Below are 26,064 nucleotides of genomic sequence, written 5' to 3' on the forward strand. Positions count from 1 at the left end.
AGAGTTACATCTCCAGGCCCCCCTCTGTGGATATTCTGAGCTGAATGCAAGCTCTGTGATTCAAATGCACTTCAGAGAATCCTCTTCTCTCCAAAAAGAAGGGACTGCAACACACAGTCAGTGCCAGCCTCTACACCTGATTTTTCAAGCAGTTTTAAGAATGATGCTGTGAAGGCTGAGGTTACTTTTTACACAGAAGTACATTTCTAAAGATGTGTCGTGCTCAAAGCTGACATTTGGCATTTATTGGCCAACCATTTCTATTGTATAAAGCACATTTCTATGTGAAATGGTGAACAGAACACAGGCAGCGCCTTGGGATACAGACACCTCCAATAATTGTCAAGCTTCAGCCCAAGTTTTATGTTTTCAGTCTCTGAAGTTAAACTGCACCTTTGTGATCCTTTAAACACACACATACCTATTCATTTTTATCAGAATTTGCCTGATTTTCGATGGGCAATATAAAAATAACCATAAAAATGTATAAACTCCCCCTTTTTGGTTGACTAGAGCACACAGATAGTTCCACATCTGGAATTGTGAAAATATCATAGAATTATGGAGTGGTTTGGAAGGGACCTTAAAGATAATGCAGTTCCAAACCCCTGCCAGTTGGATATCTCTTCTCTATAATGGACCTAAGCAAATAGATTGCCCAGCTCCTCCTCCTGCTCTCCTTCTTCTCCTTTTCCCCCCCAAATCTCAGTCTGGGAATTCCCATTTTGGGGTTATCTCAGAATGTATCTTTGCCACCAGATGCATTTAATCCAAATTTTACCTCAGTGCAGGGCATTATTTTCTAGCTGTTTCTCTGCTTTGAGGGCAGCATTACCCCCAGGTTGTGACTGCAGTTTTCCTTGGGCTGTTTCAGTGGCTCCAGTTCTGAATAGCTGGGATTCAGATTGCCAGGCAAACCCATGGGAATGCCAAGTCTCACTAAGAAAATACCCTAAACCACTCATGAGAGAGGCAAATAGCAGTCTGAAGTTTAATCATTCTACTAAACAGGCAGAGAAGATCCTGATAAAGAAGAAAATCCTCTGGAGAATGAAGGGAACAGAAAGCACAGTAACCATGGACAGGGATTCAGCAGGAATCCTGACTCTGGGGGGCAGGCAAAGGAACAAATATTTGCAGGACTGCTAAAAAACTGTGCCACTGAAAGCAGAAAAATTCCTTTTACTGTGTTTCCTCACATCAGTGACACTCATTAGCTCCCCCCCAACCTCCCCAGAGTCCAGGCAGTTGGAATCAGTGACTGTCTCCCTCTGTTCCTGGCAGTTCCCAAGGAATGTGGTGCTGTTTCAAGTCCTGCTCTTGACTGTGCCATCCTGGGGATGGGGTTTAAGAACTCAGCTTGGCTGTGGGTTTGCACTATGGCAAGTTCCCAGGGAAGTCAGGGAGCCAATTAATGGACTTTCTAGCTATTTACCCAGGTCTCCAGATGATTTAGTGCTTATATTCCATAGAGGAGCTTTCTGAGAACTGACGTTATGATGGAGTAGGACAGTTCCTGGTGCACCTGTTCCTTCTTGCCCTGTTTGAAGCAGTTGCTGAAGGAGAACATATCACTTGCAAGTCAAATGACAGGTTTGAGAGGACTGGAGGTGATTTCATGATTCAATGCCTTTTTTTTTCCTGGTACATAAATTTAAAAGGCTTTTTGTTGAATTTAGTTTTGGGGTTTGTTTTTTTGAATGTAACATCCACAATTTTCCCTCCAACAATTCTAGGGTGACTTCACTAATCTTGCTACAATGTCATCTGTTTTGGGATGTATTCCAGAGATAAGACCTCCTCCTCTGCAGATCATTAATCCTTCTGTATTCTGAGAGCAGACTATTTTAGCAAGACAAATTAGTTTAATCTGTTTGAAAACTTGGGTTGTCATCATCTGTCTTACAAACTACCTTGTCTGGTTTATATCCTGAAGGAAAGTGAGATGAGGAGCAAGGAGTAAATAATGGCTCCTTACCGCTGCATTTTCATAAAGTAATTTTCAAGTTTCATGAAGAAAATAAAAAATTAAACTTCTTTCATTCCTTCAGCAGAGTAAAAAACTCAAAGGAATGCAGAATTCTCTGCTTGTGCCTGAGTGATGATCAGCAATGTTTGATTTGAAGAGTAACCTATGGGGACTGACACAAAAAATGGCACATGTTAAACCCACCTGGTTGAGCTGGTTTAAAAAATGGCACATGTTAAACCCACCTGGTTGAGCTGGTTTAATGTTATCTCTGGACAGGCTCAGTGGAGTAGTTAAGTACTTTATACATATTGTGTTTAAGTGTCTGACTGAAGCACTAGTCAATACTCTGGTCCTCTCAGGCTCTTGCCCTGGTGGTTTTACTTTGGATTTTTGTCAATACCTGTGACCTCCAGGAAGACAAACATAAACACCCACATTCAGAGCACAGGTTACACTTTGAGGTTATATATTACTACTTTGTCTTACAAAACTGACCTGAAGAAAAAGTAATTTTTTTAAAAAGCCTCTGTTAGGGAGGTCTGGCCAGCTCCCATGCAGGAGATTTATTGCCCAGTGTGTTCCCATCACTCCAGTGAGCACAGGAATGCTGATGAATCCAGGTCTGGTCTCAGGGGTGCAGGAGCAGAGCACAGCTCAGTGGGATCTGCTCACATGGAGGGGGGAAAACCACAGTGCTCTGGGCAAGGGTCCCTTCCTGCAGGTGCTCCTGAGCACTGAAGGGGCTACAAACTTCCAGATTTGCTTAAGGAACAAGGAGAGGACAAGTGTGTGGCTGTGCAGCCACCAGGTCCCCAGGGAGGTCCATTCTGAGCTGTGGCACTTTGTGGGACAGGAGGTTACAGACTCTTGGCTTATGGGAGTATTTTTCTTGGTGACAGATAGCTGTTTTTATGCTCTCCTAGGCTGATGTGAGCTGGCTTTTGGGTCAAGAGAGATACAGAGCCCAGTGTGATCAAGCTGATACCTCCATGCCCAGCCTGCTGGGCCTGGATCTCTGTGCAGTGGGATCTGCAGTGTCAGAATCTGCAAGCAAGTTATTGCCACTCTAAGGTCTATCAGCTGCCCCCAGGGCAGCCCAGGGCACTGCTGTCCTGCCACCAGCCAGGCACAAGGTGCCAGGGCAGCAAGTGCCACCCTGCTGGTGCTGGAGGGGACAGGTGCCCACCCAGCACACCAGAGAGCTGCAGCTGAGGGCTGGGGATGGTTTAGGACCAAGTCTGATGCTGGTTCTGGCACTGACCCCCAATCAGTGCTGTTCTGGTGGATGTGCTTTCCCAGAGGCCCGACTTCTAATGGGCAGGCCAGTCTTTGGGTTTGAAAGGGGTGTGGGAGGAACTTTTTTCTTTAAAGTTATGTTTGTGCATGAAAGTGATCTTTCTATTTTGCTGGCATAGGACATAAGATAGATATGTTGCATCACCTAGAAAGTTTGTGCAATAGTGTCCATGTTCTTGGGGAAAGACTATACAAAGCCAGGGCAGGCAGAGGAAGGAGGGAGGTGCATGGATGGCACTGTGGCCACCAAGCTCTGCCTGAACTTCCAGGCACTCACTCAAGGCTGCAGAAACACTGACTACACACCCTCTGGAGAAAAAAAAATAATCTCTGTGCTGTAGGAGGGGTTGGAATGATGCAAATTGTGCACAGAGGGTGGAGGAGAGAGATTTAACAGGCAGCTGTGCACCAGAGGACAGAGCCAGCTGCTCTGGCTGGGGCTGGGGCTTTGTGCTGGGCTGCAGGTCTGCAGGGAGCGCCCACCCCTCAGCCCCAGGAAGGGAAGGATGGGGGGGCTGGGGGACGGGGAGGGCTGGGGGACAGGGGGGGCCTGCTGGGGGACAGGGGGGGGCTGCTGGGGGACAGAGGGGGCTGCTGGGGGACAGGTGGGCTGCTGAGGGACAGGGGCCCTGTTGGAAGATGGCGGGGCTGCTGAGGGGATGGGGGGGCTGGGGGACGGGGGGGGCTGCTGAGGGACAGGGAGGAGGGACGGGGGGGGCTGCTGAGGGGACGAGGGGGCTGCTGAGGGACAGGGAGGAGGGACGGGGGGGCTGCTGAGGGAACAGGGGGGGTGCTGAGGGACAGGGGGGCTGCTGAGGGACAGGGAGGAGGGACGGGGGGGCTGCTGAGGGGACGAGGGGGCTGCTGAGGGACAGGGAGGAGGGACGGGGGGGCTGCTGAGGGAACAGGGGGGGTGCTGAGGGACAGGGGGGCTGCTGAGGGACAGGGAGGAGGGACAAGGGGGGGCTGCTGGAGGACAAGGGGCGCTGCTGGGGGACAGGGGCGATGCTGAGGGAGAGGGAGGAGGGACGGGGGGGTGCTGGGGGACGGGGGGGGCTGCTGAGGGACAGAGAGGAGGGACGGGGTGCTGAGGGACAGGGGGGGCTGCTGGAGGACAGGGGGCGATGCTGGGGGACAGGGAGGGAGCCTGGCAACCAGGGATGGGCAGCTCCCTGTGTGTGGCACTGCCATTGTGCTCCAGTGATTTACTCCCCACACAGCAAATAAGGCCAGGAGATAAAAGGAGGATTTAGTGGGAAGCCAGGGAAAGCCTCCCAAGAACAAACACTGTGGAGCTCAGAGCCCAGCATGGAAAAAGGCCACAGCACTGGCTACACTTCCAATGCCACAGCACACAGGCACGAGCTTTCCTGGGGATAAATGCAGAGATCTGAATGGATTTGAAGTAAAGGTCTTGCTGTTATTACAGAAATCACTGAGAAACTTGCATTTGAACTAAAACCAGCCCTTCCCTGGAAAGAGATGCCACACAGTTTCTTCAATGCCAAGCCAATATATTTAAATTGGCTCTGTACAGTTCTCTCTACCACATATTACAGTACCTTCCATTATCCTTTTATGGAGGGAAATCAAACTGTTCCTTTGAAGTGTTCCCAATGAGAGTAACCTGATTTGCTTGCTTAGCTTACAGTTATTGTATGACTAGAGACTCACAAGCAGTTCAAGCTTTACATGATGGGAACATATTCACCTGCCACTGTTAAATCCCTCCAAAACTTGAAGCTCTATGGGTTTTTGGCAGACTTGTCTGTAATACATAACTTCCTAAAGTCCTAAGTGGAAAACAGTATCAGGTACAAGCAGAGTTGATAAATAAAATGACATCAGTTCACCTCAATCTGAGAGGTTTTTTTCCCATTGGAAACAACCTGCTATAGACACTTTCTTTTGTGCATTATTGTTTCCTTTCAAGGGCTTTTCTCTCTTCACTAAATGGAACTGATTCTGTGTCAGTTATGAATATTTCCATATTCCTCTCCTGTTCTTGGATTATTGATTTAGTCCATGTTCTTGTATTTTACAGAGTAAGTGACAACTTGAGAAATTATGGAAAAGATCATGACACTGTCTTCTGAAAGAAAAATCTGACTATTTCCAGTGTAAGATAACCTAAAGCATCAATTTTTAGAAAATTTTAACACTGATGAAATAAATAGAGAAAATTATGCTAGAGGCCTCAATCTTTGTATTTATAGAAGAATATAAGGGGATGAAATAAGCCTCTGCACTCCATGCAAAAAGGATTCCTTCTCACTAACACATATAAATGCTGATGGATAATTAAGTAATTTGGGAGACAGACCATGCATATAGGAAGCATTTTTGGTATTTTATGACCCTTTCCTCTGACCTATGTAATTATTGGGCTTCTGATTAATGCAGCAACATAAACCCTCTGTGAATGTCTCTATTATGAAGTGTATTTCAATTCTAAATTACCTTCTTTTTCACTTGTTTCTCTGGGATAAAAAAAAAGGTTGTTAAATTCTTTTATTCCCTCCAATGCTACTAAAGATGAAAAGAATCCATAAAATCTATTAAGAGATCAATTTTTAAACCACATAAAATGTAGCATAGGAAACAGAGCCAACTTATATTTGGCAAGAACAATTCATGCCAAATCAATCTGATTTCCTTTTCTGACAGGGAAAACAGCTGAATGGATAAAAAGGAGCAGTGGATGTGACATTTTTATTGTAGTAACATTGTTATATGTGGCATTCTTATAAACAATATTCTTTCTAAGAATATATAACCTCCAGCAGTCTGGAGGTTGGTCCCAGTGGCACTCTGAGAAACTGGAAAATAGTCCAAACATGGAACAGCTGAGCTTCAGAAATAACAACTGGAAAGAACTGTATTTGGGAAAATGAAACCAAGTGCCCCAGCACAAAATGACAATAACTCTCTGGGCAGTTCTACATAAAAATGGGACTTGCCTGACTTCCTAAACTCTTCTGTATTCAGACATTGAGAACGACACACTTTTTATATAATACCAATGAAAAATAGGCAATTCTTTGTGACATTTTTTCCCTCTGAAATGAACTTGTGCTTTTCATTGAGGAATTTATTGAAATTTAGTTCTAAAGTATCTGAGCTGACTCACTAACTTGACAGAGATTAAAAAATAAAAGCTGAAAGACAGTCCAAATGTCCAGTGGGAAGGAAAGGGGACAAAAACCTGACACATGCAGCTACTGTAGGAAGAACAGGATGTGCACCTTGAGACAAGAAGTATCTATGAACTATTTGGTCAATTAGGTTGTTTTAGGAACCTAATGATGTGGTGGGGATGTTTCAAACCCTGACCCAGGAAGCTCAGAAAAAGTTCATGATTAAGTCATACAAATTTGCAGGAATATGAATCTGCAGTATGAAATCAGGAACAGGTGAATATAATTATGCACTCCAATTTAGGAAAACATTTAATCACTTGCAGGTACTTAAGCACTTCCTTGAATAGATGCAAATTGTGTAGTTTCCTGAGGTAGGGATTATAATTTAAGGTCATGGTTGTGATTCCAGATCTAAATGATAGGAAGTACAGATGAAGGTCTAGAAGTGGGATTTTGATGCTTACAGAGCTTTGAAAATCTGAACCTAAAAGAAGAACTAATTTTCTTTATAAATATGGAACTGTAAATAGGAGCAGCATGAACAGCTCAGAGACTGGACTCAAATATGATCCTCTCTGAAGAAATTAGCCTTTAGCTGGGGCAAACCTGGGGCACCCCAAGGCAGGTAAGGTGAGTTCTCAGGGACACACCTGCAGTGTTAAATGCTCTCTGCAGGACACTCAAATCCCCATCCACTTCTCTCCACTGCCACCTGCCAGCCTGAGCTCCTGCCAAGCCTAGACCCTGCTCACAAACTCTGGGTGGCACTTGGCAATGGAGAAAGCTGCTCACTGGAGCAGTAACTGAAATACAGACTGGCTTAGTGTCCTGGTTCAGCAACCGAGACCACTGTGTGGGTGTGACCAAAGCTGGGCATTCTAAACCCTCTGGGCCATTGCCCAGCAACTGGTACCAATGGCCCATTGGCAGCAGCTGCCCAGGGCACACCTGAGCCCTCAGGCTGGGAGCTGGCTGGGAAAGAAGCCTGGCAGAGGAGCTGGGAGAACTGCCCTGCAGGGAGTTCTTGGCACCTCCACACCCACCTGAGGGCTCAGCTCTGCTCATGGGCCAGCAACCATTACAAAATCCCCCTGACTTTATCCCAGAGTCAGATCCCCCAGTGTGGAACTCCCTGCCCTGGGGGAGGCACTGGGGGCTCCCACCTGAACCCAAGTATATATAATCTGGGGGTTTGGGGACTTCAGGGACCACTCATTGGCTCCAGAGGAGGAGCAGAACCTGGACAGGAGGAGCCCACCACTCTCCACCAGACTGTGCCACCATCTGCACCAACAGGTTTTTTCCCTTCCTTATACTTTGGACTCGAAGGAACCACGTGGGGCTCAGCACAGGGGCCACCAAACCTCACTGTGTTTGTGCCCCAGGGGGCTGGGTTCTACTGCTGGGGTTTGTGGGTTAAACCAAATTTCTCTTTGTCCCATTGCATTTCTTGTAATATTGTTATTAAATTGTAACTCTGACTTAGAATCTCTCTCTTGTGGTGGGTTGCTTTCTCCTGCTGATTTACCTTTAAACCAGCACACTCAGGTAACACTGCAGGTAACACACCTGCCCAGGGCCAGGCAGGGCCCTGCAGACATAGCAGCTCCACCTCAGCAGCCTCCCTTCAGCAGGCACTCCCAGCACCCCACCCAAACTGTGGCCCTGGGTTTGGGGTTCTGGAGGAGTCTGTGCTCTGGAACATGAGTGTGAGCAGGTGAAGGGAGTTGGACAAGCCCTGGTGCCAGAGGCTGCGTGGGCAGGGACTGCTGAGGCCAAACCACAGGGACACACAGCTCTGCACTGCTTCACTTAAATGTTTCCTGCCAGTTTGGGCATTTCTGTGTCACTGTGGAATGTGTGGAATGACAGTATTCCATGTCCTATGGAGGATGACCACAGCCATGCAAGTCACAGTCATCATTCAATGTCTCTCTTTAATCCAAGAGCTGCATTATGTGGGTGAGGAGATGGAACTACTTTATGGCCAAGAGAGAATCTGAAAGGGTGAAAACTGGCCTGGGCCTGTTAAAAGTGCCATGGGGCTAAAACAGGGGGGCGGTTCCCAAATGGTCAGCCCAGAACCATTCCTGAGCTTTACATTCACTCTAAATTAGCATGCAATTTTAAAGTAACTATTACAAATGAAGGTTATCTTACAAGGAACATATAATTTACATTTTAAACTCATACTATATGTTTTGACATAACCCATCAAGTTCCTGCTCTGCAAGGCCCAGCAGACATTCCTTATTACCTTCAACTCATTCATCTCTACCTGCGTAAAAGGTGACTTTTTTTATCCTTCATCATACTTTGGAAAAGCAATTCTGCAGGACAAGAAGTCTTCGGTGCTCATGCCAGGGAGGACATGATAGACTAGACAAGTGGTGTGACCCCTCTTAGCACTAAGAGTTTTATCACTTATCCAGATATCCCTGACAGTCATCTTGGTCATTACATCCCTCACAGTGTTTTTTAAATCCTATAGATGTTTAAATAAATGCTTTTATCTTCTGCAATCACACAGGTATTGACATACACAATGCTTACAGAAAGACACTGGATAACAGGGTTATTTTTAGAATTTCCTCACTTCATAGAACAGTACAATAGCTATGATGCCACAAATAACTCACTATGAGTTCTTCTTATAAGCAAACAGAGGAAGTGTAAGTTTAGGAAGAGACAAGGAGTTCAGAATAGACAATATATTAAAATACTACATTTAGTACAGTTAGTAAAAAAAAAAATATATATATAGTAGGCTTTGTTTTGGGTCAGTGAAAAGATAAACTAGATTTTAATCCATAGGTCAATTTGCAACCTGGGCAGGAAAGCCTAACACTTAATTACCATCAATGAGTCCAAGTTTTGTCTGAGGTAAAAAGCAAAAAAGCCAGTGAACTACTGAATTCATGACCAACTTTCTGACTTTTGAGAACATTTATCTGTGTTATTACAAAAGTGGGGGTTAGTTGGATAATGCATTTTTTTGTTTGAGATTCCCACCATATCATTTGTGGGTTTAGGAAAGTTTCAGCTTCTCTCTTCTGGAATATTACCTATTCTGTCAGAGTAGAAGCAGTGAACTCACAGCAGAGTTCAAAACCACTGGCCTTGTGTGCTTTCCCCCAGTTCCCATGACAAGCTGAAGAGCTTTCCTACGCCATGGAGTGTCAACCACCTGATTGCAGCTGGCTTTGGATGTGACCTGACGAGCAGGAAATACAGCAAAAATACGTGTGTTGGAAATGGTTTCTGAAGGGCTGTCAGCCATTTGTTTTATGGCTTTCTTGAAGCACTAGGACGTCCTGTTGAGACATTAGTGAGTTGCTGTGTGTTTGAGCAGTAACTTCAGCTCTCTGCACAGCAGCGCCCCTACTTTGGCCTATCTCCCACTTCAGTTATGGATCCCTACCAAGAAAATGAATAAGCAGCTTCTAATTTCCCTCTGGTTACGTTTTACAGGATGTACTTGGAGACATTTAATAAGCTCCAACCAGTGATTTTCAAACCAACTTTGTAATTTTATAGGCATTTTTGATGGACTCAGACTGACCTGTAGTGCTGCAGTTCCGATTCCAGCTGCTGAATGTGTATTTGCAGATGTGGCACCGCGTTGGCTTTCAGCTCCAGCTCCTTCACTTTGCCAAGGCTGCTCAGGACAGCGTGTCTTGCCTCCTCAACCTTCCTCCTCATTTCTGCCTGCTCCCTCTTCAGGTTACGGTTGCAGTCCTCCAGAGTGAGCAGAGCTTCCTGGGAGCTCCTCAGCTCCCTCTCCAGCTCCTGGTTGAACCTGATTGCTTCTTCAATCTGCCCATCCCTGGAGCTCCAGATAAGTTCCATTTCCTTCAGGACACTTTGAAGGCACTTGGTCTGGGAGTGGTTCTGTGTCAATGGTCTCTTACTCCCCAGGAAACAGGGTCCCTCTTCCTTGTGCTTAGCATGGCTCTTCCTCAGTCCCACCTGCAATGACCAGGAGCAGAAAGCAGGGACAAATTAATGTGCTGACATTTTAATCAAGACTGAAAATGACTGGATTGTGTTTTGTTGGGTTTTTTCAATCACATAGAGCTGATCAGCAACTAGTAATCTACTTCCCATTTCAAAATACAGAGAGAAGGAAACAACCTCTGGAAAGTAGTTTTTAACACTTCTCTATGAATTTAATTTTCAAACAACTTGTTATTAGGTTATTGCACAAGTTTCTATATAGCTTTAGTGTCATTAGTATGGTCTGGCCTCAGAAGGCAAGTTCTGTAAAAGCTATTTCCAGTTAAGTCATATTCAGTAGAAGCAAGCAGTGAGCAGCCTGGGGGGATTCTGGAGCTCTCCTCTATGTCCTGATTCTCTCTGGGACCTCTGACTGGTGACTTCGTGTTTGCTTCTAATTTCCTCTCCCTTTTCAGATGAAAACATAACAGTGGCTTTGACCTGCCATGCTGGATGTTGTGAAGGGGCACAGTCAACTAATGGAAATGAAGTGTCACATGTGGAGCAGTTCTGTGTTCGTATGAAATCTGACCTGACCAGACCTGCCAGAGCAAGTGGTGAGCACTGCCCTTCACTGTGCTATTTCATGCCAGAGTAATTTAACTGCTGCTAAGTATGTATGGTCATAGTGCAGAACCACCAGAAACCAGTCCCAGAATTGCTGGGGCCCTGCACAGGAGCCAGGGGGCTGTTCATCAGCCTGTTGCAGAACTGGCTGCAGCTCTGAACTCTTGTGCCCACACTCTGAAGAAAATACACTTAAAATGCTTCTGAGGCATTTACGGCTGAGACACTGCATGTGCCTATATGGGTAAGAATCCCAAAGTTCATTCTTACTTCAGGAAAAAGCCTTGCAGAGGTGCCTAACCAGTAAATAACTGCTTGTGCATGTGCACTAGAGTAGTGGTATTACACATTTGAAGTCTCCTACACTTTTAGCAGGGTGTTTTCAGCCCTCCCCTCCCCAGCTATGTATGATGTAAAAATACATTTCTCCTTAAAGCCTCCACGTGACCAAACTTTGCTAAAAAGTTAATGCCGAGGATGAAAGAGCAACCTCGGTCTATGCCATGCTTTTATCCATCAGGCTGGGGTGCAGGAGTTACTAACACTGCATTTATTTCCGAGGGCAGCATCTTCCTTCCTACACAGAGCCACTCACTCGTCCGCAAGTGTTACTGGTCTCACTGGATTCTGCGCTACTAAGAGGAACCAGAGATAAATCAGTTACGAAGTCAGAAACAAACTCGGAGGTCCTTCTCCCGACAGACCAACGGAGCTTTGCCCGAACCCCTTTTCCTGCCGGACACAGATGGCACCGCGAGGTCCCCTCGCCCGGTGCGGGGGTGCCCGCACTCACCTGCAGCGCCAGGCACCGCGCGTCGCTGCTCTGCAGCGCGGCCCGCATGTCCTCCACCAGCTCCCGCAGGCTGCCGTTCTCCTCCTCCAGCTGCGCGATGCGGTGCTCGCTGTCCGGGGCGCGGGGGTCGGCGCGGCGGCGGCGCCGGGGGCTGCGCAGCCGGATCTGGGTCTCGATGTGCTCGCTGTCGCGACCGAGCGGCAGGCGCGGCTCGGCACCGCCCGCCTGCGTGCTGAAGAACCCGCAGAGCCGCGCGTGGAACTGGCGGAAGGTGAGCCCGGCCGACAGCCCGTCCCACAGCCCCGCGCACTCCTCGGGATCCGCCGCCTCCTCCAGCCCCAGCACCCGGCACAGCGTGCGGAAATCCTCGCCGGGGATGCGCCCGGCCCCGGCGCAGTCCAGGTGGTGGAAGATCTCCTGCAGGTACTGGTCCAGACCCGTGGCCAACACCACGATCTCGTTCTCCACGCCGCGGTCCAGCCCGTAGTGGTAGGCGAGGGCGCTCACCAGCCACTGCGTGCGCCGGGCCGGCCGCCCGTAGGGATCCCGGCCCTCAGCCGGCTCCATCGCGCTCCCCGAGCATCCTGCCCCGGCCGAGCCCGCCCCGCACGGCCCCGCTCGGCCCCGCGCCCGCGCCGGGGCGGGACGGGACGGGACGGGGCGGGGCAGCAGCGGCGTCGGCGCTGGGACCGCGGGGTGCTCCGCGCTCGGCTTTGTGTGCCGGCAGAGGGGATCAGGCAGAGCGGGCAGGTGCGACCCTGCGCCGTTTGTCTGCCAGGTGCGCCCCTGCTCCGTGTGTCCGTCAGGTGTGACACCTCTCCGTTTGTCCGTCCGGTGCGACCCTGTGCCGTTTGTCTGTCAGGTGCGACCCTGCGCCGTTTATCTGTCAGGTGTGACACTGCTCCGTTTGTCTGTCAGGTGCGGCCCTGCTCCGTTTGTCAGGAGGATTCCAGCCGAGCCTGAGCTCCAGGTTTGTTTCTAAGTTCTTCACTGACTTGTCTCTGCTCCCTCTTTATCTCGAGCGAAGCGAAGCACCACAGAATCCAGTTGGACAAGTAACACTTGTCCCACTATATCAGCATAACTAATGTGCTTCAGAGTCACACAGAATCTCAGGATATGCTGAGTTAGAAGGGACCCACAAAGATCGTCAGGTCCAACCCTCAGCCCTGCCCAGGCCCATCCCCAGGAGTCATCCCCTGTGCCTCAGAGCAACATCCAAACACTCCTGAAGCTCTGGCAGCCTTGGGGCTGTGCCCACTGCCCTGGGGAGCCTGGTCAGTGCCCACCACCCTCTGGGGGAAGAAGCTTTTTCCAATGCCCAACATAACCCTGCCCTGACACAGCTCCAGCCATTCCCTGGGTGCTGTCCCTGGTCCCCACAGAGCAGAGACCAGTGCCTGCCCCTGCTCTGCCCCTCCCGAGGAAGCTGGACCTGCAATGAGGTCTCCCCTCAGTCTCCTTGATCACCTTTCTCTTCACTCAGGCTTCCTCAGCTCTGTAGGTGTGGTGACTTTATGGTACTGGTATGTCTTTTGAAGTTTTCTGTGATAGAGATGAGTTAAACTGGTTCAAATAGCTGAGCCTTCCAACACAGTGATTTTAGTCAGTCCTTGGCTGTGGAGGAGGATCTGCATTGCTGAGCACAGTCAGGGAGCAGCATGAGCAGGGCTCCTCCACCAACAGGGACATGCCACGGGCCAGAGGTGACAGTGGCACCAGCTGTGCCCAAGGGTGGCAGAGCTGGGGTGGTGCAAACAGGCTGTGTTGGTGAACCAGCACGGTGGTGAACCAGGTCTGGGATCCATCCAAGAACTCCCTCCAAGAGCAGTGGCAGACAGGGCCAGGGCAGGGCTGGTGTGGATGCTGCAGGGCAGTGTCCTCTCCATCCAGCAGACCAGAGCAGGTCACCTACAGCATCCCCCAGGGAAGGACAGGGGCTCAGCACTGGTGCAAATGGGGCTCCTGGGTGGGGCTGGGGGTCCCACCTGGGGTGGTTCAAGGCAGGTACAGTCTGCTGCTGTGCCACACACTTTCACTTCCCACAGCTGCAGGAGAGCGTTGCCTGCCTTGTGTGTGCTGTGTGTCATTGAGAAGCAGCACCCTTTGGAAGGTTGTTGGCCTTCCTCTTCACTAAAAGTCAGGTTTCTGATTGTTTCCATGGTGGGCTGGTAACAGGGAAGGATGGCTGAAGATTCTCCCAGATGCTCCGCAGGATCAGCCTTCCTATTCTCAAAGGCTGTGTTTTATCCACCAGTGAGGGTGTATGCACTTATTATATAAAATGGTAGTTAATGTGGTTTGTAATTGTGCAGTTGTTAGGAATCTCCTGTCCAGCTCAGGGATTCACTTCTTTTTTTCAGGTGGTGTTTCTAATGCGTTCTTGTACCTTTAAAGTGCATTTCTCCCATGTATCTGCTCAAAGAGATACATAACTGTAACTTCTATTTTTGATGGACTTGAGGAGTGACTGGATATATATATTCCTTATTCACTCTCATATCCATATTTGCCTTTAGAACTTCAGTTTTTCATAGTCCGGTATTGTTATTAGTGCAAAAAATTGCCTTGGGGTCAAAATGTCCCAGTAATGTGGCACCAGAGAGAAACAGGAAAGACAGCAACATAAATCTTGAATGTTTCTAGCAGATACTATGGAAATCCACACACATCAAAACAACCAACCAACCCCAAACACCAACTAAATATCAAGGGACCAGAGTTAGGCAGTGCAACGATCTAAACTTGTTTGGGGTTAGCTTGTTCAGTTGTAAAAATATTTATCAAGTAGACATAATTGATTTAAAGGCTGCCAGAATCTTTACAGGCTGTAAACCTGTCAGTGTGAATTGTCCTTAGCACTTAGGACTTCCAGTTGGGTGTCTTGGTGGTGTCTCTGTTTGGAAGAGCAGCATCACTGGGAATAAGGGAGAGCATTTGAGGCTCTGTTGAAGTCTTTGTTGTCCATCTGAAGAGTTGCTGGTTTAAATGAGCAAAGGGCATAATGGCATGACAAATCTTTGCCTTTCTGTGTTATACTGTCACAGGGAAATGAGAATGCCAAACTGGGGTCATTCACCTTCACCAAAGTTTCATCTCTGAGAGAAAGCAGATACTTGATCCCAGGAAAATACCCCAATCCTTTGGCTGTTGAATTTTGTTTGATTTTTCAGGAAAAGCTCTCACTCTGGACAACTGGGTCTTGCATCATGTTTGCTTAGAAAACAACCACCTACCCCAAGACTTTAACCACCAGATAAGTGTGAAAGCAGTTGGACCAGAGAAAACCCTAATGTCACTTCAGCCTCTCTGTGTCAAGGGGGTTGTGTTTAGCAAAAGGAAACATCTCTTTTCCCTTGGCTGCTTCTCTTTACAACTCAGCTGTGAATTGCCCCACACCTTACCTTTTTTCCATGTTTCTAATACCAGAGGTACACAAAAGCCTGTAATTACAATGTAATTACAATGTCTCTTGTGTTTACTCCAGACTGTAGCAAGACTAAGCCTTTACTCTTGACAGCTTTCCCTGTTCCTTGACTTACTCTCTAAAGAGATGACAGCATTTTATTTAGCATTCAAGGACTTTTTCTTTACTAACTTGATCCCAGTTCTGGAAGTGCACTTGAGCATGAAACTGTCTTGAAGAAGACCCAGGTGTAAAAAGAGCTGATGGGAATGCAGGGTCTGAGTGGAGTGGCTCTTTCTACAGGGCTGTGGGAATAATTGGAAATCAGAAGTATATGAAAATACTGCTTTTCAAATCATTTAACTGGATTTTTTTATTTTAGGAGGATAAAAGGTGCCATGCTCAGACTTCAACTCATTGGTGGAATAATGAGTTTGCCAACTCATTGGTGGAATAATGTTTTAAATTGTATTAGGTAGCTGTGGGGTTAGTTAAGAGATATAAACTACATTTATAGAAATAGGCTTGAGCTTAAAGCTAACCATACTTATATTTTATTGTGTGGTTCATAGGTGTCTCAGGATCAAGGATCAGCAGTTTGCAGTTTTGTCTGACATTTCAGCATATCAGTAATCTGGTCTCATTTGTGTGGCAAGTTGTTGGTCAGTGCACAGAACCAGACAGAACTAGGGTGCTATGAGAGATGCTCATCTTGTTAGAAAAATCAGTTCATTACAGTAAAAAATATATTTTATTCCTTCCAGACTCTGTCCTACTGTCAAGAAGAAAAGTGAAAATGTAGTGCTAAGTACCTAAAATTTGTTGTCCAAACCGTTTCCAGCGAAGTCATACTGTGATGTTACCAATCCTTTAAAAACTGCTGGTTCTGAAACAGTTGCTTTCACGAGGAACTGCAGAGATGAGTTAAAATAGTATCAGTGTGCAGTGTTGTTCCTGTTTTTGAAGTTACTCACAACTGCCAAATCGTTGGGTGTTGTCTTTCTGTTTGCTGGGTCTGGTGTATTGGGACAGCTCTGTGAACAAAGGGAGGGTGTGACTGAACATCTCAGTCTGCCCTGGAGTCCTGCCCTGCCTCCCTCATGTCTTATTTAGTGCAAGAGTTCAGTGTGAATCCAGGGAGAGTGGAGGTACTGCTGATCACCTGTGATAAAGGCTGGAAAGATGTTCTGTATGTTTAGGGACATGAAGAACAGATTGGGTGGCTACAGGAAAGAGTTTCAGATGCAGAGAACCTGAGTGTGTTTCTAAAGTGAGGAAAACATCTTGGTTAAAACCAGACAAGAACTGCTTTTTCTGGCTGTGGAGCTGCTGGGAGACCAGAGGGGTTAACAAAAGGCCTGATCAAACTGCAACTTGGTCTTTATCCTCAGTGATATTGCCAGTTAGACTGTGGTCTTTGTCTTGGCATAAACTATTTAAGGGGAAGAAACGATGTGTTGTGTAGTCTGCAGAGGGAACAGCTGCAGCTCTCAGTTACCAGGTGTTGTATTTGACATTTCTGAGCTTTTCAGCATCTGGAACAGCTTAAACGCTCTCCTACAGTAATTGGAAAAGAGAAATCTACTGCTTTCAAGTTTATTTAGTGGTGCTCATGGGGTAAATATTTCTTTTTTATGACCAAATTTCAAAGCAAAGGGAGGGGGGAAATTGGAAAATCACAATATGTTCAGTGGGACCAAAATTTGCCCTCAGTCAGTGTTACTCCTAACTCTCTGTTTCTCCAGCTGATGAGTTTGGCAGCAGTTCCTGTGCAGGCTGGAGGGAGCACATCTGATCTGAGCCTCTGCTACAAGGCTTTGACTCCTCTTCAGAGCGTGTATCTAAATTATTTCTATAGCATTGATGCCATCTTCATTCCTGCTGAAAATTAGACTAGAGATTCTCAGGATAAGCAGATCTGATTTAGACTGAGCCTTTTTAGAGCACTTTTTCTGCTGGATATTCCTAAATATCAGAGATAATAAGTTTGTGTGTATGGGTGAAGGAATGGAGGTGCAGTGACTGCAAGGAGCAGATAAAAGAAAGGTGATGAAGCCTTCATTCTTGGTTTTGAGATGCATTTTGTGTTAGTTCCCATGACATCTAGAACCTGAAATCCCTGGAAAACTGTTGTTACAGTAAAATCAAAAGTGAGCAATTCAGATCTATAGAAAACCCTGTGAGACTGAGCTATCAGCCAGAAGCAGCAAAGAGCTCAGCTGCTGCTGGCTGATAGGGAGGAGGCTACTCCCCAAGAATTCACATAGTAGGAATTCACAGGACTCTGCAGGTACATGAAAACAGCCAGAATGAAATAATATAAACATGGGACTTGTGAGAGATAGGCTTTAACCAATTGAAGTATCTGGCGTGGTGGTGTGTAACTCTTTTAGCCAATAAACTGTAGTCCTAACCCTATATAAACTGTGTGCTTTGTGTAATAAAATGTCTTCACTATAAACTTCATAAGCTTGTTGGTGAAGTCCTTTCTCTCCGCCGAAAATTGTTTACTTTAGAAAACTAGAATTAGTTTCCTTATGGGCAAGTTGGACATCTCAGTGCACAGTCCCCCCAAATGCCATGCTGGACAGGGAGCTGTGTGGAGTTGGGTGACACTGAGAGTGTGGGTGTCCCCTTCTCCTTGTGCTTCTGAGGGCTTTGGGCATTGCTGAGGATTGACAGCCCAGAGCCTTTGCCTGAGAGGAGCTGTGAGTGAGGAGCTGCTGGTTTGAGTTCTGCCATTGAGCGGGCACTGTGTGTCCTGCTTGATGGGACTCTTTATGCACTTTCAACAAACCACAGTAGATCTTAAGACTCTCTTCTCCTATTGACCTCAGAAAATCTTGAGCTCCTTTCACAGTGGTAGGATTTTTCAGCAGAAAGAGCAGAAGGTGTCCCTGTGCTCTGCCTTGTGTCCAGCCCTGATGGTTCACCATTCTGGGCTCAGGAAATGCAGGTACAGCAAGGCCCTGGGGAAGGGAGAGGGAGACACAGGTCTCCTGCCTGCAGGGTGAGCATGCAGGAAGGTGTGACACACTGTCCACAACCTTCTATTTCCTCACAGTGATGTTTAATACAGAAGTGTTGTAGTTGGATGCAGCCCAGTCTGGTAGGTGCCCAATAGGTCTATCTACAGCTCTTGTGATTCAAGGGCTGAAGTGGGAGACGGAGAGTTGGAATTTGGGGCCCGAGCTGGGGAGGTGTGAAAGGAGCACCAAACAGAATCGTTTCAAGATATGGATTCTTCTGGGCTTTTATGTGCCTTTCAGGTTCCTGTGGAAAGTTCAGGAGCTCTCATTGTGTCTGTCTGAGATTTCCCACCCCCATGCCTGAAGGCCGTGGTACATATGGGAATGGCACACAGTGATCAGTGTATACATGGAATACACCTTGGAATGTTGAAACTTTTATCCATCAGCAAAGTGTTTCATGACAGTCATGTTTTTATTCCATTGGCATTTTAATTTCCACTCAGCTGCTTTTTTGCAGACGGGGGGAGACTGCTCTTCTTTTCCTACAGTTCTTCTGCTGTTGCAAGTAAAGTTTTTGAGGAGACTCAGGCAGCATCCAATTGTACAAAACTGAAAAAGGAACAAAGGAATCCAGGGCATGGGAGGAATCCTCAGCTATTCCTATTGAAGGTGAACTGAACCTGGCTTATGGGAAACACATTTTATTTATAACAAAGAGCAGATGCCTGTAGCTGTTGATGGGTAAGCCCTGCCCTGGGTGGCCCCTTCCAGTCCTGCCTGGAGCACCAGGTCAGTAGGCTTGGGGGGAAGGAGGAGGAGGAGGAGGAGGAGGCGACGGCGAAGGAGGAGGAGGAGGAGGAGGAGGCGGCGGCGAAGGAAGAGGAGGAGGAGGACGGGGAAGAGGAGGAGGCATGGGGATGTTAGGCAGGTCCTGCCTCTGCTGCAGGGCAGCTGGGGATGGTCTGGGAGGGCTTGGGGGAGGCACAGAGTGCTGGTGCTCTCGTTTTCTGGGTGGCTTCTGCGGTGGAGTCCCTCTCTGAGATGTATCAAAACGGACGGTCCTTGAGCTCTCTGGTGGCGAAGGGGAGCGGCAAGTGCTTGGCTGGTGTTCTGAAGGTGCATCGCGGTGCCTGTGGAGAGAGGAGGTGGCTGAGGCCCCAGCTGCAGGGGCACAGCAGGGCCCAGGGCTGGCAAGGCTCAGCACCACGGCGGGAGCTGCTGGCACAGCCTGGCCCAGGGGCACACCTGCCCCTCAGGCACCAGCGAGCAGGGGATGGCTCTGGGCAGGGGCCCTGGGCAGGAGCGGGTGCCAGGGCACCTCTGCCTTTCAAGGGCATCTCATGCCCTGCTCCTTCTCCTGCCCACCCTGCTTTGCCCCTGCCCCTCCTCCTGGGGCTGCTCTTGTCCAGGCAGGCACAGTTGGAGCCAACACTGGCTCCAGTGCCAGTGGCTCCCCAGGACAGGCCCAGAACTGAGGGGCCAATTAAAGCCTGGGACAGAGCAGAGCCCTCAGCACAGGCATTTGCCAAGGACTAACTGGGCACTGCAGAGCAGCCAGGATGGGAATGGTTCCTGGCTGTGAGCCCATATTAAAGGAAGCTGTGAGGAGAAAACCAACAACTTACCGTTTTCTCTCCAACCAGCACTGGATCCCAACATAGCACAAGAAGATGGCAAGTGGCACAGAGAACAGTATCACTACTGTGCCCACCATGCACCTCTTGCGCACATCCTGGGGGCAGAGACCCCTTGTGATGCTCTGGGGATTTTGTTCTTGTGTTCCTGCCTTGGCAGCCACATCTGTGGGAGCAATTTGGAGTGTTAGCCCATCCTGGGCACCCCTGGCAGCACGTTGGACACTTCCAGGACATTCTCTGTTTCCCCCAGTGCTGGTGCCTGGAGGCTCCCAGCCCTGAGACAGGCTGTCCCAGCAAACCAACCCCAGAAGGAGGGAGGAGAGCCCTGGGGGAGCAGAGCTGCTTGGGCATTGGCTCCTTCGAGGGACACGGACACAACCCATTCCTGGAGCTGGCAGTGCCAGCCCCGACCCTCCCTGCCCTGGGACAGCTCTCACAGCCCATGGGGACAGTCAGGGCCTCTCAGGGCACACGTGAGCCCTGCCCAGTGTGGGAGCTGAGCACACACAGCAATTACCCCGAGTGTCACTGCCTGGCATCGCCTGCCTTCCGCCAGCAGGGCCTGGCATAGACCCTCTGCTGCCTTCGGGAAATGCTGCCCTCAACACAGGCTCTTGGTTCATCTCTGGGGAAAGCAAGAGGGAGAGCTGGATCAAATGGGACTGTTCTCCTTCAGGGAGGTGGCACCTTCAGGAGGCAATACTTGTCAAAGACTTGGACAAGGTTGTGCCGAGGAACCAGCTCAGGAGCTGGAAACATCCTCCCTGTGGGCACTACCTGTAACTCAACAGCCAGAGAAGCTTCTGTCATCTGGATCTTGCTGCATTTTCATACATTATTCTTTGAGGGAACATGGAAAACTTACCTGCAGGAATCCCTGAGGGCTCCAAAGAATCTTCCATCCAAGGTGTTGGAGAAGTATTCCCAGAATCCTGAACTAGAAGCAAACACAGATGAGAAGCATTTGCAAGGGGATGGAGTCAGGCTCTCCCAGGAGAACTCCTGTTCTGCCTTTTCCCCAGCGTAGGCACCCCCTGCAGCTGCTCCCAGGTTTTGGGACATGTCCCTCACTGAGGGCCCCCAGCAGGACGACTCAGTGCCTGAGTGCCCTGAGTGTGCCTGGGATAACCTGGTCTTCTCTGGGCTGTGCCAGCACTGCCCAACAGCAGAGGTGGCCCCGAAAGCCTCAGCAGGGCTCAGCCCCAGAGGATGCAGGAGGGTGGGAGGTTCTCTCTGAGCCCTGCCCAGTGTGGGAGCCAGGGATGGCTCTGGCCCTGGGCTGGCAGGAGGGATCCCGCTCTGGGCTGCTCCTGTGCCTTGGGCCTCTCGGCACTCAGGGCCAGCTCTGGGAGCAGCTGCAGCAGAAGGGACATTGGTGCAACAGTCCCGTTTCCCAGGGGCTGCACAGGAAGCTCCAGATGCCTCGAACCCAATGCACTTCCAGCTGTGGCTGCTGCTGTGCCGGGCACAAGCGGGCACAGGGGGCAGAGCTGCTGTCACTCGGCCACCCCCATGGCCCACAAGGGCTGAGCACACACAGCAATTACCCCGTGTGCCGCTGCCTGGCATCGCCTGCCTTCTGCCAGCAGAGCCTGGCATGGACCCTCTACTTCCTTGGGGGAGAACCTTCTTCTGCAGAGCCCCTTGGTCCATCTCTGGGGAAAGCAAGAGGGAGAGCTGGATCAGACGGGACTGTTCCCATCAGGGCGGTGGCACCTTCAGAAGCCAATCCTTGTCAAAGACATGGATAAGGTCCAGGAGAAAGGATGGACTTTTGGGGCTGTGTCAGGGCACTCCCTCCTGCAAAGAGCCACCAGAGCTGAGCTGCCCGGAGAGCAGGGAATTGCAGGGCATCTCCTGATTTGCATGGCCCGAGGTGCATTTTGGGCACAGTGTCAGGAGACGCTCAGGGCCTTCCTGCAGAGGCTGGGCAGGAGCTGCAGCCAGGCCAGGTGGGGAAACAGCCCTGCCAGGCATGAAAGCAGCAGCAGGACAGCAAGGCTGCCATGGATCCCTTCCTGCTGTGCAGACACAGCGTGTCCACACGTGGATCTAAAGCCCCAGCTGCTGAGTCTCATGGCCCAGGCTGAGGGAAACACACCCACCTCGCCTTCTCTGCAGGTCACTCAGCATCTGGTCCAGCAGTTCCAAGGCCTCCTGGGACTTCTTGTTTCCTGGAGCTTGGCTCCTGCCTGTTGGAGAACCTGAATGGAAAGTGGTTCCATTGGACATGAAGGAACTAGACCAAGGCAGAGCTCAGCCTGTGAGGTCAGCAGGGACAGACTACTCACCCCTGTGATGTGAGCCAGGATTAGGTGCAGAATACAGCTCAGAAGCTGTAAAAGTCCTCCCTGTGGGCTCACCTGTAACTCAAGAGCCCATGGAAAGGAGATTAGAAGCTGAATGCTTCCTTCTCCCACTGAGAGGGACCCTGTGGGGTCTCTCTTGGGCCTGAGAATGGAGCAGGCTGAGATTTCCACAATCCATTAGTCTTGAGAAAATCTTATGGAAAATGGCACCTGAACGAGCTCTTGCCACAAGGATTATTCTGTCAGGAAAGAGACATTGAGAACTTGCCTCCAGAAAGCCAGAAGAACTTTGAAACATCATCTGCCAGGTCTTCTGAATAATCCAAATCAGCACCCTCATCTAGGAGCAAACAGAGATGAGAACCATTTCCATGGCATGCTGGGATCCCCTTGTGCCTCAGAGCTCTGTGGCACTGCCAGGGGTTTGGGGAACACCGTGGGAGCCAGATGTGCATGGCCATGGGCAGAGCTGCAGAGGGGCCTGGGGAGCTCTGGGCTGGCTCCTGGGCACTCTGCACACTCTTTGCAGCCCCTGTGCAGCCTTCCTGGAGGAGCGGTTGGAGCAGCCAAGGACCCCTGGGGACTCTCTCCCACCCTCAGGGCTCCCTGGCTAAAGCCCTGGCACACCCCATGCCCGAGGCTTCCTGGGGAGCAGAGCCCCTGGGTCGGACAAGGTGCCCCAGGCCGCGGCTCACCTGCTCCCTGTGCTGGCAGCGGAGCAGCCTGGGCAGCCCTGGTGTGCAGGGCCCCTGCGAGGAGGAGGAGGAGGAGGGAGAGGCGCAGAGCAAGGGCCATGGCCCCTCGGCCTCACAGCGTCCCGCAGCTGCTGACACTGCCGCTGTCCTGCTGCATCTGCTGCATCTGCTGCATCTGCTGCAGCAGGAATCAGAGGCACGGGCTGAGTAATCTGTGCTTATGGCTGGTGTGGAACCACAGCCCTGCTGTGACGTCATGGCCAGGCTGGGGGTGTGTAGTGCTGCGAACTTCCAGCACACAGGAGCTGACCTGAACCTCTTGATAAACAGGTGGTGTATAGTTTTCCCTCAGTAACATTGACTGTCGTGACTTCATTGCAAGAAATGCTTAGTAAGCCAATAAAGAGTTGATGTCTGTCTGTAGGCACCACAGAATGGGGCAGGATGTAAATTCCTGGGGATCTGCTGTCCTCAGCAGAGATACCAGTCTTGAGTTATGCAGATCCCTTAACTGATGATCATCTCCTCACTCAGAAATCTCCTTTGCTTTAATTTTCCTTTTATGATTATTCACTACCAGGAAAAGTGAGTGGAGTTAAATGGTGCAATAAGGTCTCCCTGGAGCCTTCTCTTCTCCAGGCTGAACAGCCTCAGCTCTCCCAGCCTGACTCCAGAGCAAAGGAACTCCAGCCCTCTGATCAACTTAGTGGCCTCCTCTGGGCTTGTTCCAATGGCTCCATGTCTTTCTTGTGTTGGGAGCCACAGACCTGGACACAAGTGCTCCATGTGGGGTCTCACAGGGCAGAGTAAAGGGGAGAATTCCCTCCCTCAAGCTGCTGCTCATAATTCTTTTGATGAAGCACTGGAGAAGCTAAAGGACTTGTAATTCTCTGTAAGGCTTGTAATTTCATTTTGGGTTAGTTTCCTTTTACTCTTTTTTCTTTCTCCTCCATAGCTGCCTCACTGTGCTTTGGCAAGTCACCCAGGCCTTGGATGCTTTTGGGGGCCACACCAGTTGAGCTGGGGTGACAATTGTGCTCTTCTCTTGCTGTGCCAAAGCCCTGCTTTGCCTTCGGGCAACCACAATGGCGCATAGTCTTACCCAGATAAAGTCAGCACTTGCAGACAGAGCTGAGCTGAGCTTTAAGGAAATGGTGAAGAATTTTAGAATCTCTTCTCACTAGTTACCAGTGTCAATCCACCTCTTCTGTTGCCTTGGGGGAAAACTCATTGTAACTAAACAGTTTCCTGTTAATATAGGCATCAGAAGGGGGCATCCTGCATGTTTCCTGGGAGTCTGAATTGGCTTTTGGAGTCTGAATTGCTTAGCTGAGGATTTTAGCCATCCCATGCTTTGTGAAGAACAGTTGTGAATGTTTTTTTTCTGCATATATTTTAATACAAAGAGATTTTTACCTAATATGTGGAAATCTACATTCCTGTCTTGCAGATACGGAAAGAAACTGAACTCTTAAGTGTTTCCTTTTTCAGTTTTAGTCTGGAGATAAAAGGAGTATTACATGAGGCTGGGAAAGGCGACAGTCTGAAGCAATTGCAATTGTTCCTGGTACTTGCATTTGCAAGATCACAGGACAGAGAAGAAGGGACAGAAAAGAGGAGGAGAATGAGGCAGTACAGGCCAAGAGCTGTGAAGCATCAGTGCAAGCCATGGAGCTGATATGGGGGAGGAAGGAGTTTCTTTTGCCCAGGTAGGGACCTCACAGCCATGACCAGTGTTATATTAGCTAATGGGGATGGACTCTGCACTTCATGGCAGCTGGAGGGTGGGACAGAAGCAGGAAGCTGTTAGGATCCCATTGTGGAGCAGACTGGCTTTGGTACAGTGGCTCTTGAACTGCTTTTCTTCTTAAGACCAGATTTTGGCCACCTTCTGTAACACCATCCCCTGGGAGAAAAATGTTCTGGGGTTTCTTCTGGTTCCCCTAAATGTCTCCAAATGGTTCTGCACCAACTCACCTGTCCTTGAGCTGCACACTTTTGGGTACATCAGTGAAAGCACAGGGCTAACTACAGACAGTGGGAGTTAATTTGTAGCTTAGGAAGGGTAGTCTTGTCAGAAAAAATCTAACTAGTATTTCAGCAGTGGCTGGTCAGAGGACCACAAGGAGTTGAACCCTGTTTTGCAGTTGTGATGGCCAATATTCCTGCCATGCTGCTCCTCAGGACACCTGGGCTCTTGGCCCCAAGTTTAATACTCATGATTGTATTTCTAGAAGCACCAGGACAGCTCCTGCTTTCTAAAAGCATGGTGCTTTAAGCTGACCCTTGAGATGATGCAAAGCTGTTCTAGAGGCAGTTCCGAGAGCCGGCCCAAATGAGCACTGGGAAAAGGTAAATAACTGGTTGGGTTGTGGTGGCTCTGTGCTCTCAGCCTCATTGTGCAGAGAAGGGCATTGCCACAGAGTCACATGGACGAGAGAGAGGGATGGTCCCAGCTCACCTGCAAGTTTAGCAGCTGTGTATGAAACACAGGGAAGTGCATCAGAGCCTTTATAGCACTGCAGGGAAAGGTGACAGAAGGATGAACCTGAGTCCCCTGGCAGGTGATTCTCAGGTGTGCTGGTCATGTGGGATTACAGCTCAGTGTGTGAGCACCAGCAGCTTGCTCACCAAATGGCTTCTTTTTCTTCATGTATATCAAACACAACAAATGCACAGGCTGCTTACAGAGAGTCCTGTGTAGTGTAGTCTGGACTTTGGAAACATGGTTGTTGTCAGATCAACACCCAGCAATGTGGGTAACTCAGTTTTTGGGACTGCTCCCTGGTGATTTTGGCCTGGCTTCTTGAAGGGATTCAATTTTCATTTAGCATTGGAGGCAGTGCTGTCACAGGGCAGATGGAGCTGGGACAAATGGCACATTGATTCTGATTTTAACAAGAAGCCACCTGAGCTCCTCATGGCAACAGCCCACAGACTGGGAATGGGTCTGTTAAAATTGCCTCATCACAAAGCTTTTAACTTGAAGCTGTGACATATGGAGCTTGTTCAGTTCTGCCATGGAGGAAGGGGGTTTGAATGCAAAGATCAATGCACAGCAAAACTGTTTGTACTTTAGCAAATGAAGCATCTTAGGATGTAAAACCTCAGCCATTCTCCACTTTACCCATTTCTTGGCCAATTCCAATTACCCAACTTCTTGGCCTTAGTTCCTTTGTCAATAGTAAAATAGGACAGGGAGGGGTAGATCCTTCTTGGCTTCTTCTTCTCCAAAGGTGATTTTGTTTGCTGCCTGATCGTCCAGTGTATGGGTTGGTGAC

At 49.1% G+C, this 26,064-nt stretch overlaps 1 protein-coding gene across 2 annotated transcripts in view; it reads right to left on the reverse strand.

The window, feature by feature from the left end:
- Positions 1-12,367, reverse strand: part of EFCC1 (EF-hand and coiled-coil domain containing 1) — a 54,778-nt gene extending 42,411 nt beyond the window's left edge. For both annotated transcript variants that reach the window (XM_071550971.1, XM_071550969.1), the window contains exons 1-2: positions 11,765-12,367; positions 9,971-10,377 (exon numbers count right to left, since the gene is read on the reverse strand). In XM_071550971.1, the coding sequence (XP_071407072.1) occupies positions 9,971-10,377; positions 11,765-12,331 (974 nt within the window). In that variant the 5' untranslated portion in view covers positions 12,332-12,367. The remainder of the gene's footprint in view (positions 1-9,970; positions 10,378-11,764) is intronic.
- Between the last annotated feature and the right edge of the window lie 13,697 nt (positions 12,368-26,064).

Source organism: Pithys albifrons, chromosome 3, assembly GCF_047495875.1.
Source record: "Pithys albifrons albifrons isolate INPA30051 chromosome 3, PitAlb_v1, whole genome shotgun sequence".
Taxonomy (NCBI): Eukaryota; Metazoa; Chordata; class Aves; order Passeriformes; family Thamnophilidae; genus Pithys; species Pithys albifrons.